This window comes from Triplophysa rosa, linkage group LG25 (genome assembly GCF_024868665.1).
Source record: "Triplophysa rosa linkage group LG25, Trosa_1v2, whole genome shotgun sequence".
Lineage (NCBI taxonomy): Eukaryota > Metazoa > Chordata > Actinopteri > Cypriniformes > Nemacheilidae > Triplophysa > Triplophysa rosa.
This window is the reverse complement of record NC_079914.1, coordinates 1,163,316-1,181,088: the sequence shown is the minus strand read 5'-3', so window position 1 is coordinate 1,181,088 and position 17,773 is coordinate 1,163,316. Positions and strand designations below refer to the sequence as shown.

The 17,773-nt window shown below is 38.6% G+C and overlaps 1 protein-coding gene across 5 annotated transcripts in view; it reads left to right on the top strand.

Moving 5' to 3' along the window:
• Positions 1–17,773, top strand: part of ccdc66 (coiled-coil domain containing 66) — a 114,621-nt gene that overhangs the window by 57,510 nt on the left and 39,338 nt on the right. For 3 of the 5 annotated variants that reach the window (XR_008962070.1, XM_057325557.1, XM_057325558.1), the window contains 8 exons: positions 1,301–1,353; positions 6,452–6,785; positions 6,875–6,986; positions 10,224–10,354; positions 10,496–10,578; positions 10,984–11,100; positions 11,223–11,354; positions 12,374–12,591. Coding sequence is in view for 4 of the 5 variants with exons in the window: in XM_057325557.1 (XP_057181540.1) it covers positions 1,301–1,353; positions 6,452–6,785; positions 6,875–6,986; positions 10,224–10,354; positions 10,496–10,578; positions 10,984–11,100; positions 11,223–11,354; positions 12,374–12,591 (1,180 nt within the window). In the remaining variant the exon portion in view is untranslated. Of the gene's footprint in view, positions 1–1,300; positions 1,354–6,451; positions 6,786–6,857; positions 6,987–10,223; positions 10,355–10,495; positions 10,579–10,983; positions 11,101–11,222; positions 11,355–12,373; positions 12,592–17,773 lie in introns of those variants that run through there. The other 2 variants (XM_057325559.1, XM_057325560.1) reach the window with 2 other exon arrangements.

Sequence of the window (17,773 nt, the reverse complement as noted above, 5' to 3'; positions counted from 1 at the left end):
ATCCAAATAGACTTTTATCCGAAGAGACTGCGCTGCTAAGCCAATGCTCTACTCGATGAGCTATAGGGACACTAAAATAAGAACCAAATATGTAAGGTGTGTGTATATTAGCCTATGTTTAAAATGTATTGCTCATTAAGTTTACCAAGACCAGTTCATGTTCCATACTAAATCAGAAAGAGCTTTATAGCCACGTATGTTTACGCACACAAGGAATTTGTCTTGGTGACATGGGCTTCCAATGCACAAGTACAAACACATCAGAAGAAAGTATGAACGTAATGGGAATTAATTAAAAGAAAAAAAGAATACAACACAATAAGAAGTGAAACAAATTTAAATATGTAGTGTATACGTGTATTCTCCAGAGTCAGAAATAAGGGCTAAAAAAAAATTTTGGACCCCACAAACCCAGCATTTTGTTTTCTTCTGTCCAGTACCAGAACATCCAGACACAAAAACACATACATGTGTGTGTAAGCAGATGTATTTCATACAAACTTAAATATTAATGTATTGTCAACACCGTAAACATTTAGAAGAGCAATGTAAATCTTGTAAAATTCCGTTTGTTAAACCACTAAACGTTTTTTTGCTAGAGTAGAAAATGTTTACTTACCGCTTTCCCTTGTGTATTTCCCCCGGTGTTAAAACCAGGTACAAAATAAATATCAGGAAACGCAATTCTTTGCAACATTTCAGTGTCCAAGGACACCTGGTTCCTTTGTAAGCCTTAAGTATGCCACTCAAGGGGGCGTGTTATGGCGTGTTCACGTTCAAAATGACATCAATGCATACCCTCTATACAATAATGTATATTTGTGTAAATCTATTCCTGCATACTTAGATCTCACTCCTCTCTGCACAAATAGAGAAATTGTGAATACTGTACATATTGTACATACTGTAAATCTGTGAATATGTCCTTTCACAAACATACCTATGTATAATTGTGTCTTATATTTTTTGTATATTTTGTATTTACTTCTTTATCTTTACTATTATGTGTCTGCTTTTGTATTGGATGTCTGCTTCTGAAATAGTGTGTACAAATACTGTACAAATAGTCAACAGTATGCTAGTGTAACCGGCCTTACCCACACCTGCTTCGAGCGGGCCTCCAACCGGCGATCGGTCTGGCATGGGAGACGGGTGCTTTAACATGGAGGCTAAAGACAACAGCCTCTAGCGTCTCTCGTTAGAGCACCTCTTGAGGTCGGGGAGTGAGGTTTACACTAGCATATTGTATTCTGAATACAGTTCTGTGAATTTGTACTGAAACTAAGATCATGTTGTATAGGTGCTGAATCCAAGTCCTTGAATCATCAAAAGTTCTTAAAGTCCTCTTGTCAGGTAAGCATTATATACAATATCGATAAATTATTGCAAATTATTGCAGTTCCTGTATTGAACAAAGAATTGTGTGTAAATGTTTAGGGTATATACAGAAATCATGGAGCTAAATGTAATACGTTTTAAGACTCTTTCCAAACATTTTAAGACCTCATCAACTCTTCAAGTTTTAAACGGTTACAGGTGACATTTAAATTTACATTGTCATTTATCAGACCCTTTTATCCAAAGTAATCCAAGAGTTCAGTGAGCAATACAGCGATATGTCAAACAGGAGCAATACAATAGGTGCTAATACCAAGTTACTAGTTTCCATAAAAGCCAGAACAATACCTGTTGAGAGAGAGGGGGTATTTTTTATTTTTCTTCATTTGCCTGTCAAGTATTCACAGAAGAGATAGTAGTTTTTTGAATGTTGTGAGAGATGTGGTTGACCGGACTGAGTTAGGAAAAATGTTCTTTCAGGAAGGAGTTGTGAAGGAGAATGAGCCGGAAAGCGATTTACTGCCCTTTTGAGAAGGCAATACAAGATGCCGCTCATTTGCTGAACACAGGGTTCTTGGTGGGGTGTAGGAGTGTTACTCACCCTCAGGTTGTTTCAAACCTGTATACATTTCTTGGTTCTGTTAAACACGATGAAAGATATTTGTAAGAATGTTAGCGATTTTCAGTTCTGGGACATCATCCACTACCATAGTAGGAAAACAATATTGTATCTTTTTGTTCTCTTGAACACAAAATGAGATATTTTGGAAAACAAACCGTTCTGGGGCACATTTGTATGTGATGGTAAGATAGCACAACTTAACAGTCTTAGTTTGTGATAACTCCATATTAATGCAACATAATCTTCTTCAAATGTGACCCTCGATCACAAAACCAGTCTTAAGTAGCACGGGAACATTTTTAGTAAAAGCCAAAAATACATTGTGTGGGTCAAAATTATCGATTTTACTTTTATGCCTAAAATCATTAGGATATTAAGTAAAGATCATGTTCCATGAAGATATTTTGTAAATTTCCTACCTTAAATATATAAAACTTTATTTTTGTGAGTGGATGGTCTGCCACAGTGCCCCTGATTAACAACTTCAAAGGCAATTCTCTCAATATTTTGATTTTTTTGCGCTATCAGATTCCAGAGTTTTAAACGGTTGTATCTCAGCCAGATATTGTCCAATTCTAACAACTCGTATATCTATAGAAAGTTTATTTATTCATCTTTCAGATTATGTAAAAATCTCAATTTCGAAAAATTGACCCATAAGACTGGTTTTGTTGTCCAGGGTCACAAATGGTACAAAACTCTGATGCTCGAGTACTTGCATTTAACAAAAAATCGTCACATATCACTCCCATCCTTCATCAACTTCACTGGCTTCCTGTGGCAAATCGCATTCAGTTTAAAGTATTCATTTTATTGTACAAGGCCTTTCATGGCCTTGCACCTCAGTACCTTGCTGAGTTATTGCCACAATATGCTCCTGCCAGGACTCTCAGATCTAGTAATGACAACTTGCTTGTTGTGTCTAGGTACAGGCTCTCTACAGTGGGCAGTAGGGCGTTCTGTATTTTAGGCCCGGAATTATGTAATAGGCTGCCCCATAATCGTCGTGCTGTCCCTACTTTTCCAGACCTTCAAGTCTCAACTTAAAACTCATCTATTCAATACTCTCTCAAACTAACACTTTCCATTTTTTTCTGAACTTCTCACCTATAGGCTAACTGACCATTTTTTATGTAATTGTATGTCCTTATCTATTTGTGTTATCTATTGTCTGTCAATTATTTGTTGATATTTGTCTTGACCCTGTTTGTATGAACGTTACCTGTTTTTGTGATCTGTTGTTGTCAACATCTGTAGATATGATGACTTTTTTATTTTATTTTTTGACTGTGTGAATGTTCCTTTTTGTGAAGCGTCCTTGGGTTCTTGAAAGGCACTATATAAATAAAACGTATTATTATTATAATTCAGAAGGGTTGGAACGATGAACAAGATAATTAATTGAGTGACTAATCCAATGCCATGTTTTTTTTATATACCTTGGAAAATGGAATTTAAGACTTTTTAAGACCCCGTGGACACCCTGCTGTTTAACATTACATCCAAATACTAGATGTGATTTCATTTCAATCTTTGATTTGCAGTGTTTCAAGGTTAGAGATTAGGGATGCGCCGAATGTTAGGCCACCGAAAATGTTCGGCCGAATATAGCAAAAACGCAAGTTCGGTGTTTGTGAAGTGGCTGAATAAATTTTACCGAACATTACTCGTGATACGATCAAGCAGCAACCAGCGCAGAGAGAGAGAGACACGCGTGCGCTTTACTACTGCCACAAACATTTTTGCAGTGCGTGTGTGCGGAGCATTTTAAAGTGTCAGAGAAAGACACAGCACAGGACTTGCCGCACGGAAGTAAATTTCCGAATGAAAGCGGCTTAACCGGTCGGTAACTTGACTTCAGACGGAAGCGGGCTGTCTGACAGTAGCCCCGCCGCTCGCGACATCCTTTGACATCATACAGTGGTCGCGTGCACACAGTTCCCTGTACTAAACAACTTGTCAAAGTATGTTCGGTGCATCCACGAGTGCACCTTCTAGAACAGTCAGCTTTTGTGGGCGGAGTTTGGAAGAGAGACGTGAACTGAAATGGTTGTCAGTCAGCATCAGTCAGAATTGCTTGCATTGGATGGTTTTTTTTCTCAAATCTTTTTGCAATGTAGCCAGTGGCGGTTCTACATTGAATTACTCTCCGGGCGAGACCCCTTCTGGGCGCACACCCACCCACCCCACCCATCCGAGAAAAAAAACACAAAATTTTGCACAATCAGCCATGTTTTACTATAACAATATAAGTGTAAGACAAGCTTATATTTCTCAATTGCACAAATCCTTCAACAGAACATTTGAAAAACACAATTCTGCACAAAACAGTATCAAGTTATCAGAACTTAAATAAATATACAATAAATATGTACAATCATGATGTAACGAGCAGAGAACAACAATAATATAAAAATATTAAGAATAATATACAAATAAAATATAGAATAAATGTTCTAAATAGCACAAATCACACTAAAGCAAATCTAATTATTACACTATTGCACTAAGAACAGAAAACACAAACTAAAACCTGACCATTCTGGCCTTCCTTGATGCAAAATCATCAATAATGTCATCATACGAAATCTGCTCCCTTATTGAGTGATTGATACTGATGATAGCAAGGCCAGTGAGCCGTTCCTGAGACATGGTTGACCTCAGGTACGACTTGATCAACTTTAGTGAACTTTAGCAAGCATCATAGCAAGAAGGCTAACAAACGTAAGAGTTAACGTTATACCACCAATTAACATTAGCCCTTCATTGATGACATGGATAACATTACCGTAATCATACAGAGAGAACATAGTTGCATACCTTTATCTTTTGCTCTTTTTTCCTCTTCTTCTTTTCTTTTTTCCTAAATTGGGCACCTGACGGCATTAACCTTTTTCTCTCCATCGCTGTCACTGTGTTTATCTGGCACCAGTGTTGCCAACTATTTTCAATGGAAAGTAGCTAAAGCCTGCCAGAAAAGTCGCTAAATATCGCCAGATGACATCACGTGCTAATTTGCATATCAGTGACGTCATCACGTAGTATCAGGCAAGCTAAATGCTTCAGGTCTGCTTCATATGTCTACTCTCTGAGCTGTCGTATACAGTATTATATTAAACAATAATAATATCCATACAGTTATCACATTTTAAATCATATATACTCAAACAATGTCAATAAGTGATTAGTTCTTGGAAACGCTGTTTGTACATGCGTATCTCATTCACGCTTCAGGCTGGTCTGAACTGAATGTGCTGCTTCTTCCTGCCGAGGCAAAAACTCGCTCTCGCAGGGAAGTAGAAGTGAAGCAGAATGTTTAGCTAAGTAGCCAAGGCTTATTCAGAAAGTAGCTAGATTTGTTGCTAGTCGCTTTTTGAAAAATAAGTCGCTAAAGGGGTTTGAAAAGTCGCTAAATCTAGCGACAAAGTTGCCAAGTTGACAACAATGTCTGGCACTCAACAATCAACAGATTTCCCATCCCCCAACACTGTCACTCACGATCAGAAGTCAAGACTAAACCAATTCACCTCCACATAATCGTTTTGTATTACCTATTTTTATTAGCCATTTCAAACAATTCAGAAAAAACAAAACGTGCAAATTATAGGCCTGTTTTAATATTATGAATGAAATGTGTGTTATTTGGAAGAAAGTCAAGGTGTGACTGACTTTAGCCCACTAAGTGGATCCCCCTCCTTGTCCGCTCCATTTGGGAGAGGTGAACTGTCCACCGCGGGCTTTCCACTTTTCACACAGCTTCTGCGCTTCTCAGCAAGCAGGGGTGCCAATTTGCCAATTCCCCACACAGACAGTTATATGATAGATAATAGAAAACCGCTTAGCAGCGCAGATTATTTTTTCTTTTTCTAGTGCTTGTGTCGCCCCCCACGTGTCATGAAAAAATGCCGCCCCGGGCGCCTGCCCGGTTCGCCCGTGCCTAAAACCGCCACTGAATGTAGCCTATAATAATCCAACAGTTTTAGTTTATTCGTATTTTTAGTTTATAGGCCTAATGTGGAATGACAGTTTTTAATGAAGTGTTTTGTTGTAGGGGTTCAGAGTAACTTGCATTACATTCTTTTAGCAGTCAGTTATAGGCCTAATTAATATAGGTTATTCATGAAGGGAGAGGGCTCAATTTTTTGTTTGAATTTACTTTGTTTTGCTCAATTTTATATTAAGTTGTATTGTATTTTATTGAAAAGCAAGACAAATTATAAAAAGCAGATTTTGACTATTCAGTTTGTGCAATAGTGAAACAAATGGCTTAATAAATAGAAGAAATGCAAAAAAGCATGTTCGGTGTTCGGTATTATTCGGCCTTCAGCCAAGTGTTTCACATCATGTTCGGCTTCGGCCAAGAATTTTCATTTCGGTGCATCCCTATTAGAGATAGCTGCGCTTGTGCTTCACATTATGCATAATTGCTCACATTTTTTTATGGATATGACACATATTTTTATCCATTGTGATTACTTTTGTTTATTACAGGTCCCTTCAAAGAAAAAATCTTTAAGAATCATCAACTCAAAACAAGGTCTAACTCGACCAGAAAAGCCTGAACAGGACAATAAGTGCAAAGACAAACCAACTACCAGTTATATAAGACAGAATATTACACATGAACTCAGAAAGACCAAAAATAAGAGCTGGTCAGAAACCAGCTCCAGCAGGGCTAACGGAGTCCTCTCAGATAAAAAAGAAAATGATTCCCATATGGTCACAAAGAAGAAAGAGAGTTTAGTGTGTTTAACACAGGAGCAGTTTCAACAGATACTGAGCACCATCAACAAGACCACTGCAAATGACCCACAAACCCATACAGGTGAGCTCATTCAGTTGTAAGGCATGAGGTTTCAATGTATAATTTAACCACCTTATTTATAACATTCTCAAGAGCAATATTTTTCTCAGAACCTGTGGCCAGCTTAGAAGAAAACTGCCATACCTCTACAACGGCTGAAGAGTTTCCTCTAAATGGCAGTAGTCCTATGCAAAGAGTGGCAGAAGTAAAGAAAAACATAGAGTAAGATATTCGTCTTTCTGTTTATGAGAAGATGGTGCACCAGTGAGCAATGCAATAATTGAAAAAATGTGTTTTGCATGTGAAATGGATAGAGCATCAGACTTCATAAACCATTTCAAGAACTTTGTGTTGTTGACAGGTCATTCCAATTTTGCAACAGTAACATCTATTCCCAAACTACTGCAAAAAAAGCTAGAAGGACACATTACTTTACTCAACTCAACTTTATTTATAGCACTTTTTACAATTTTCATTTTTACAAAGCAGCTGTACATAAGACATATTGACTATAAGCAAAACAACTGAAGTTGTACCTGCAAAAACAAGAAAAAGGTGAAAACACAGAAGACAGACACACCCACATACAAAACACTCCACACACACAATATGCACACGTACTAACACACATTCACATAGACACATACACGGATGCGCACGCACGCACACACACACGTACACAGACAAGTACGCGCACACACACGCTCAGTGAGAGCACACATTTAAGATAAAGGAGAGAGAAGCACAGGTCAAATATAACAGACTATAAATTCCTATATGCAATATTAATTAAGTAAAACTTTAAAATTCTAATTCTAAAGCAGCCCCCGGCCAGGCAAATAGTGCAAAAAACATTATGCAAACGGTGGCGAGGAACCCAAAACTCTAATCGAGAAAAAAAACCTCAGGAGAACCCAGGCCCAACCAGGGGATTCCAGTTCCCCTCTGGCAAAAGCTGCTGCCTCTGCACAAGCTCCAGAGAACTTGCACAACAAGGCTAAATAAAATAAATAAACTTACTAATAAGGTAAATTATAGTTTAAGATTATCATTAATAATCTAATAGCATTTGAAATTTTGTGGTGAAGACGTGTCAGGTGACCGCGTACTTCTTTATCCAGCGCTATCATCTCAGCTCTTGTCAGGTCGCCGCTTCCCATTCTCCGCTCTACCGTCATGAGACAAGACTGGCTGAGAGTAGAGTACTGTTCTGCACTCTTTGATGCAACAAGTACATCAGTTGTGTTTTTGGTTCCGGTTGATCTAACTAATGCAGCCTAAACCCTCTGAAGATTTATATTATGAAAGTGTAGTGTATGCAAGATTAAAAAGATGCGTCTTTAGTCTAGATTTAAACTGACAGAGTGTGTCTGCCTCCCGGACAGTGCAGGGAAGACTATTCCAAAGTTTAGGCGCTAGATAGGAAAAGGATCTACCACCTGCACTTGATTTTGAAATTCTAGGTATTACCAACTGACAGGACGCCTGAGAGCGTAATGCATGTGAAGGACTGTAATACAAAAGGAGTTCATTCAAGTACTGAGGAGCTAAACCATGTAGGGCTTTATAGGTAATGAGCAAGATTGTAAAGTTAACGCGATGCTTTATAGGTAACCAATGCAAGGTTGACAGAACCGGGCTAATATGTTCATACTTTTTTGTACGTGTAAGAACTCGAGCTGCCGCGTTTTGGACCAGTTGGAGTTTTTGTAATAAGCCTGCAGGGCAACCACCTAACAGTGCATTACAGTAGTCTAGTCTTGATGTCATGAATGCATGAATTAACTTCTCTGCATCTGACATTGACAGCATATGACGTAGTTTAGATATATTCTTAAGATGGAAAAACGCAATTTTACAGGTGTTGGCGACGTGGCTCTCAAATGACAGATTACTATCGAATAGAACGCCAAGATTCTTTGCTGACGACGAGGGTTTTATGGAACATCCGTCAATAGTTAAACAGTATTCTTGGTTGTTACTTATAGCAGTTTTCGGTCCAATAAGTAACACTTCCGTTTTGTCCGAGTTCAGTAATAAAAAGTTGTTACTCATCCAGTTTTTTATATCGACTATGCATTCCATTATTCGATGGAACTGCTGTGTTTCATGAGGCTTCGAGGAAATATAAAGTTGAGTATCATCAGCATAACAGTGAAAGCTAACTCCGTGTCGCTTTATTATATCTCCTAGAGGTAGCATGTATAATGCGAAGAGCAGAGGCCCTAAGACTGAGCCCTGTGGTACACCGTACTGGACTTGCGATTTGCGTGACACCTCATTGTTTATTGCTACAAATTGAAAACGGTCGGATAAATAAGATTTAAACCATTTCAAAGCTATTCCTTTAATGCCGACGTAATTTTCGAGTCTATGTGGGAGTGTGCTGTGGTCAATGGTATCGAATGCAGCACTATGGTCTAGCAGCACCAATAACGAGATACAACCTTGGTCAGATGCCAATAGCAGATCATTTGTAACTCTGATCAAAGCAGTCTCTGTACTGTGACATGCTCTAAATCCAGACTAGAATTCTTCATTGATGTCATTCCTTTGGAGGAAGGAGCATAATTGTAGGAGGAAAAAGGAGCAAAAATAGCCCTTTTTATATATCTGGACCACTAGGTGGGAAGAGATGGCATCAAATCAATTTTGGCATGCTCGCAGTCGAATTCATTGACGCGCTACAGAAGAACAGACTGGACAATCGAAAATCTTTTAATAACTTTTTGTCAGCAGTGTCTCTAGATGCTACACACCAAATGCAAATTGTACAACAGTCTACGAGGAGTTCGAAAAAGTAGGTTTAAAATTTATTCAAAATGACGGGAAATTTTTCATAAAGAAAAATGACTGCAATAGTGTATTTGATTCGGCATTAGCCAAGGATTCAGAGGGAAAAAAATTGTATTTCTAGGATGTATATTTAAAAAATTATAGGCAAAAATGTATGTGAATAGTTGGACTCTTGGTGGCGCTATGGAGTTTGGATTAGAGACTCCATATTTGCCATGGTAACAGTTCAGACTGTCCTCGATGTGTGTGCCAAATTTCATAACTTTTCCCTTGTATGGTTCTATGGGCTGCCGTAGACTTCCATGGCAGAAGAAGAAGCCGAATAACAAGAACACTAATGGATGCAATTGGTGTCTACGCCACTTCGTGACTTGGCCCCTACTAATAAGAGAACGTATAATAAGTATCTATGCCACTTTGTGGCTTGACCCTTAATAATTAGGCTACAATGTGTTTAGCATAGTGTTTAGGCTGTTAAGGCAAAAACAATGTTGGGAAAATGGATTTATGATGTACTTGCCTATTTTTTTTGTTCATTTAAACTGGTAAATAAGTGGAATAGCCAGTAAATAACTGATAAATTGTAATTTTTTTGTGCATTTTTTAGAAATTTAAGAGCACTGCATTTCTGATGTTTTTCTTTTTCTGCCTGAACTGTGACAGGCACATGTCTCTCTGTGTTTTCAGGCGTCTCTCACATGAGCAGCAGTCCGGGCTGTTCAGTACATTCGGAGAGCGAGAAAGAGAGAGGGATGCACTGGAGGCCCAAAGAACTGAATGGAGAAGAGAGCTCGGTACAGTTGTGTGGACCCTAACAAGACATTAAATTGTAATGAGGGTGGTGTCGAAGCTCTCATTGACAAGGCCAAAGGTTTTATGACATTAGATGAAATGAAAGGCTGTGGTGATATACGTTTTTTACTGTTACTTTACAGATGAGCAAATGGCTTTAAAGAGGAAACCGAGAGCTAACGTGAAGTCAAATGATAAGTCATGTGAAGGAAGGCTTAAAAACACAGTAAGCAAGAATTAAATACTACCCGTGTATGTATTGCCAATGCTTTAAATTCCCCTTTTATGGAAGTCATTGTTTGACACTAGTAAAAACATGATCTACTTATGTATTCTTCTGTTTAGTAATATACATTCCATATATATTCCAGTCAGTTTTTTAAATAGGCGGATGTCATTATGAAATAAATGTGATGTGAATGTGTGACAAAATAACATTTATTTCATAATGACATCCCCTATTTAAAATTCTTATTATCCAACGAAAGGTTAGATTTTTCAAGAAAAGATCCAAAGGCTTAACGATGCAGATCTATTTTCACAGCCTTCCTTGATCATATTATATAACCTAGGTCCTAGGGCATGAATGATTTTGAGCACAACTGAGATATTCCTGTATGCCCTGTTACAGATGGATGAGTGGGGGACAGCACAAACACCTGCTGAAATAGAAAGTTCAAACCCCAAAGCTCAAATCCAGACACATAAGCAGCTGCCTGCTGCCATCCGTTCAGCCTTCATACTGGGGGTGATGTTTTAAAGCACTACTTAATGCACGAAACCCTGTCTCAGTAACACATCAGTTTACCGTTCTGATCTTCATGTCTACAAACTTCTAAAATAACTCGAATCTATGTGATGCTTGTTCAGGAAGCTGCCCCTATGGAGAATGTTGTTAGCGCTCAAAGAGCAGAGCAACAGAGACAGTGGTTACAGGAACTGGATCAGCAGAGAGAGGAGGCCAAACTACGTCGACAACGCGAGAAAGAAATCAACAGCCATGTAAATTGCCTTGCCTCTCAATTAGTTTTTAATGTTACTGTAGGCGAGGACCAAGTAATTTGCAGACATGTCCTAACATATTAAGTGTCCATGCACAAATTATTTCTACCATACAGATTTAAAAGCTTTATTGGCATGATAAAATAGTTTTTACATGGCCAAAGCACAGAAACATTAAACAAACATTTTTACACAAATACATGTTAGAAGTAAAGATAAAAATAAAAGGTAGAAGTATCTATGTATACACATCAATATAAACAGAAAAAAGCAAAGTACTAACCGTACATTTAATAGCTCATTTTTGTATCTGATTTACACTTAAACATAGTACAGACGGGCGGTAATGAACCCGTTTAACATTTTTAACATTAAAATTGCCCTCTCTTGACCACACAATAATAAGCATGAATTTAACCAGTAACATTTTATATTTGATGAAAATCTCAATCATTCTAATTAGCTAATTTTGTGGAAGTGCTCAACATGCATCAGTTTTACAGCAAAAAAATAATTGCCATCTGAACATAAAAAATAATTTATTTGATAATTTAAAAGCAATACCTTGGAATAATTTTGAAAATAATATAAAACAGACAGAGTGCGACAGATACACAGGCACACACTTAGCAAGTCAAATTACCTGAAAAAGACCCATTCACCTGTACCAACATCAAGATTTCAAATGAAAATATAGCTGCAAGCAGCAATTATGGGTCATTTGTCAATAGACATTTTTGAGGATAATAGTTTTTAAACAGGTAAAAACACAGTAATGTTCAGTCAGATTGTACATAATTTTACCAAATTGTTATATGAAGGTCATGTTGTGAAGATGACAGTTAGGGACAGATTTATTTGCAGCTTGTACCCGCTGCAAGGTGGTTTTTGCTACTGAATCATAAATGTTATTAAAACAGCTCTACACGCTTTGATATCTATTCAGTATATCACCCATCATAATGCATATGTACATGCACAGTGTGCTTTATATCTGATGAAATCCTCTGTTTCTACAGCCTGAGGATATGGAGCGGTGGGCAGTTCATTTTGATTCTCTTCATCGGGGCGTAGCAATGGCGTCTGAGGACAGGGAACCTGACATCAGCAGCTGTCTTTCTCACCGGTCTGTCTCTGGAGCGCTGTCTACAGCTTGGGAGGGCATAAGCCTGTTTGGAGGGGAGAGTCTGGGCAGAGCCAGTGTTGATACTGTTCAGGGAAATCAACAGAGAACCAGGTTGGTTAGATGAGAACTTCTAAATGTAAGGCCACCTTATTTTTTTACACGTTTACCAAATTTTTCTTTCACTGTTTCGCTGTAGTAAAACACAGTTTCGCTGCAGGATACCCTTATCACCAAACTTAAAAAAAAAAAGTTTTTTTTGTCCCAAACATGCTGCTTGTTTGCCATTTCAGCCCAAATTTTAGCACGATTTTAGAAAAATTTGCATGTCGTAGGGTATCGTAGTAATACGTAAATGACACGGGCCATCAGGTGAGAGATTCCATCGCTTCGTCCTGTATAGTGTGTCATAGTATGCAACAACTGAAAATAGCATCTACGATACATGTCCCGACAGCAAGACTTGCATGTTTAAACTTTTCAGAGTCGTCCCTAGGTTCTGTCAGCCAAAAGAAAAACAGATGCTCTTCTGTGCACAGCTTGCAAACATGGCAAAACTGAAGAGAAACAATGGTATTTGTTTTACTATGTGGTAGGGCTGCAGCTATCGATTATTTTAGTAATCAAGTTGTTCTACTGATTTTCCGTCGATTAATCAGGTATTCGGATAATAAGTACTTTTTCTTTATTAAAGAGCAATACTAAATATACAAGAGAAAATAAGACGGGTCTCTTAAAATGAACAACTAATTTGTTTCCTTTTTAGAAAAAATTATTTATTTATTGCTGAAATTGCATGCATTAATATCTGTGAAAACTAAACCCATTTAGTACATTCCATTGCCATATTAAATTCAAAATGCAATATAGGCCTAATACAAATGTATAAATAAGAAACATTAATAAAAATAGAAAGAATAATTTCAAAGGTAAACAAGTTTATTTCAGAACATTTTACTGAGTGAAGCTAACACACTAAAAAATAAGCGTCTTCCGACGACCTGCCAGAATAAAACTTCAGCTTATGCATGATGCATTTAGTTTATCTAAGAAAGTTTGTTTATTTTTTACTATTAAATAGTAATATATTTGTCCACATAAAAATACCAAGTTAACCGGACTTTTATTTTGGCAGGTCGTCAGAAGACACTTATTTTTTTAGTGTGTTAGCTTCACTCAGTAAAATGTTCTGAAATAAACTCTCAGAGCAACTCTGGAGATGAAGTTCATGTCCTCATAAAGTGCAGTTCATTCACTCAGACATGCAGAACAGCCAGATGACATGTGTAAATAACATGATTCGGCATCCACTAACGTTAGTCCGAATCTAGTTTTATGGACTCAATGCAGCCGGAAAACAAGTTTCACTCGCAAAATAGACTAAAACTAAGTAAAATTGCAGTTCACCATTTCAATAAGCTATCACTTATTTATCAGCATGAGAAATACGTGTGAGCGTGTGAACATAAATAGAGTTTAGCGGGCTGTGCATCAGTAATAATGGTCCGTGGGGAAACGCAGTGCTCCGTGTGTACTGTAGTTAAATGGATTAAACGAGGCTTGATAATTTTTTGTATTCGAATTACTCGAGTTACTCGAGGAATCGTTTCATCCCTACTATGTGGAATAATGCATTGAAGATTTGTGGAGTTATGGGAACAATTATGGTCTTTCCTCACACAAATACCACAACAGAGTAATATAAGATAAATGCTGGTAAAAAATGATAGCAGATGTGCTTTGCAACCCAGTGAGTATTTTGAGTAGGGGTGGGCGGAATGACCAAAAATCTATTTCACGGAATGAATAGTTTTATTTCACTGCAACGATATAATGTATTTCATGGTAACAATCTACTATTTTAATTCTATATCTTAGAAAAATTAGGTATTAGATTGATTTCCTTTATTTATATATTACAGTTAATTTAAATGCTCACCATATAGTTAAAATGTAGGAAAGTTATGAAAATGTAATAGATATAAAATTAAGTTCTGATAATGACATTTATTATTAATTTATATTTATCTTCTAGCTATATCATATGTATACAGTAGGAAGATAGCCAACAAGTATGACAATGAAGTTTGAATATATGCACAAACAATGAGAGCAATGTACACTCACCTAAAGGATTATTAGGAACACCATACTAATACGGTGTTTGACCCCCTTTCGCCTTCAGAACTGCCTTAATTCTACGTGGCATTGATTCAACAAGGTGCTGAAAGCATTCTTTAGAAATGTTGGCCCATATTGATAGGATAGCATCTTGCAGTTGATGGAGATTTGTGGGATGCACATCCAGGGCACGAAGCTCCCGTTCCACCACATCCCAAAGATGTTCTATCGGGTTGAGATCTGGTGACTGTGGGGGCCATTCTAGTACAGTGAACTCATTGTCATGTTCAAGAAACCAATTTGAAATGATTCGAGCTTTGTGACATGGTGCATTATCCTGCTGGAAGTAGCCATTAGAGGATGGGTACATGGTGGTCATAAAGGGATGGACATGGTCAGAAACAATGCTCAGGTAGGCCGTGGCATTTAAACGATGCCCAATTGGCACTAAGGGGCCTAAAGTGTGCCAAGAAAACATCCCCCACACCATTACACCACCACCACCAGCCTGCACAGTGGTAACAAGGCATGATGGATCCATGTTCTCATTCTGTTTACGCCAAATTCTGACTCTACCATTTGAATGTCTCAACAGAAATCGAGACTCATCAGACCAGGCAACATTTTTCCAGTCTTCAACTGTCCAATTTTGGTGAGCTCGTGCAAATTGTAGCCTCTTTTTCCTATTTGTAGTGGAGATGAGTGGTACCCGGTGGGGTCTTCTGCTGTTGTAGCCCATCTGCCTCAAGGTTGTGTGTGTTGTGGCTTCACAAATGCTTTGCTGCATACCTCGGTTGTAACGAGTGGTTATTTCAGTCAAAGTTGCTCTTCTATCAGCTTGAATCAGTCGGCCCATTCTCCTCTGACCTCTAGCATCAACAAGGCATTTTCGCCCACAGGACTGCCGCATACTGGATGTTTTTCCCTTTTCACACCATTCTTTGTAAACCCTAGAAATGGTTGTGCGTGAAAATCCCAGTAACTGAGCAGATTGTGAAATACTCAGACCGGCCCGTCTGGCACCAACAACCATGCCACGCTCAAAATTGCTTAAATCACCTTTCTTTCCCATTCTGACATTCAGTTTGGAGTTCAGGAGATTGTCTTGACCAGGACCACACCCCTAAATGCATTGAAGCAACTGCCATGTGATTGGTTGATTAGATAATTGCATTAATGAGAAATTGAACAGGTGTTCCTAATAATCCTTTAGGTGAGTGTATACGACTGGTGTTATAAACTGGTGTTCATGGGGTCTGTACTGTAGGTCTTTATCGCGCTTCACTCTTTATCAGATGCGCACTTTTAGTGTGTTGCGACTCTCTGTCTTTAGGTTTGTTTATTCTCGCGCTTGTCTTCGCACTGCGAGTGTCTGTCTGGTGACTCCACACCATAGCTCCACACGCGTCTCCCAGTGGCAGCGCTCACGTGGCTAGCATCATCGCGCGTGACAACGCAAGTTTCACCTTGGCTCGCCTAAAGTTAAACTTTATTAAAACTATTAACAGCTTTACAAAGCGACCTGTCTTCTGAAATACCTGAGAAAGAGCTTTATTCTATGCACGCGCAGATCACTGCACCACTGCACGAGCACTGCGGGTGAGAGAAGCGCCGGACTGGAGCGGATCACAAAACTACAGACTGAAAGAAGGTCAAAAGAATGTTTGATTTTGTTAATTTGTTATCGGTGAATTAATTCACAAGTTTTTTTCATCATGACGTCCGATTTGCAGAGCGCCGAGTTAACCACGCCTACTTATTTACATTCCGCGGAATACACGGAATAGAAAAATCTCTTACGGTTGACAATTCATTCCGCGGTAACGGAATATTCCATCATTCCACCCAGCCCTAATTTGGAGCATTAAAGTAATAAACGACAGCCAGTAAAAAATACTCTGCATCAAGAGCCACTGTTTGTTTAAACTCTTATTTGTGGAAGTCACTAGTACTGCCTTTCTCGATGACATCACGCACGTCCTACAAGATGAAAAGATTAATCGGCGGTGTAGGGTATGGTCGGATCAAAGTTTACCATCTGTGATCGTAAAACACAGTAACCTCTCAGCAGGACTACGACCAGGCACCAACAAGTCTGGCCAAATGTCCTATTCTCAACACCTTCATCACTGACCAGGACAGATTCGGATACTCTCCCCTAGACTTCAAAGGAGGTTCTTGGGGGAGGACAGGACTGTTCACCAAAGTGAGAAAAGCCACGTGGCCCCCAGGGACTGAGAGCCTCAAATTCTTCCAAAAGAATGTCTCTTTCTCTTTCCTTAGCCACAAAAGACTGGTTTAAAGTGTATACACATGAATCTCCACATTGTATGCTTGTCCCTATGTTATTCTCCTTCACCTATAACCTCAAAGGCGTATGTGCTTAGTGGTATTCTGTGTATATTTACATTCTTGTCCAAACTACAGGTCAATGTAATTGTAACCCCTTCATGTTTCATATCTACGTGTTTCCCTTTTCATGTCTTAGAATATGGTGTATAGCACAGTAATGTATTTTATACCATACTCATTTTATTCTATTCTAAGTCTATTCCTGCTCCAAAATCCCAGGCGATCATAAATGCAAGTGAGTTAGTGTAACGGACAAATAAACATGTTTTCGCGCCCAAAACTATCGCATCACATTGGATCGCCCACCTTGGAGGGGCGTGACGCCCTCTGTGTTAAAACATCAGAACATGCAGGAAAGCTTGCTCTTTTGTGTATGTTCGTTCGCTTGTGTGTGTTCGCGCTTGTGCGCATTCGCTCGCTCGTCTTCTTTCAACCTCTCGAGACCTGCCTCTCCTCAGAGACAGTCTGACTGTGACATTGTGTATCTGGAGCGGGAATTAGTCATTTTTTGGCAAACTTATTTTTTCTTGTTTTAAGGCATATTATTGTCACATTTATCTGACTCAATCACTTGAGAAGCGGAAGCATTTATCTCTTATCTTATTTTAAGGATGTTCAGATAATTGTTGTACTTACAGGGTAACCACAGGTAAAGTTCAATACTATGACCATAAATTGTCATCATGTTGTTCCAAACATACTGTATATGTATCACTTTTCCACAGATGTGGTTCTGGTTCTCGTGCCATAGCCAGTGCTTAGCTGGTGCTCAACTGAGGGAACGGAGAACCACTCTCAGAACCAGACAGGGCTGGGTTTGGGG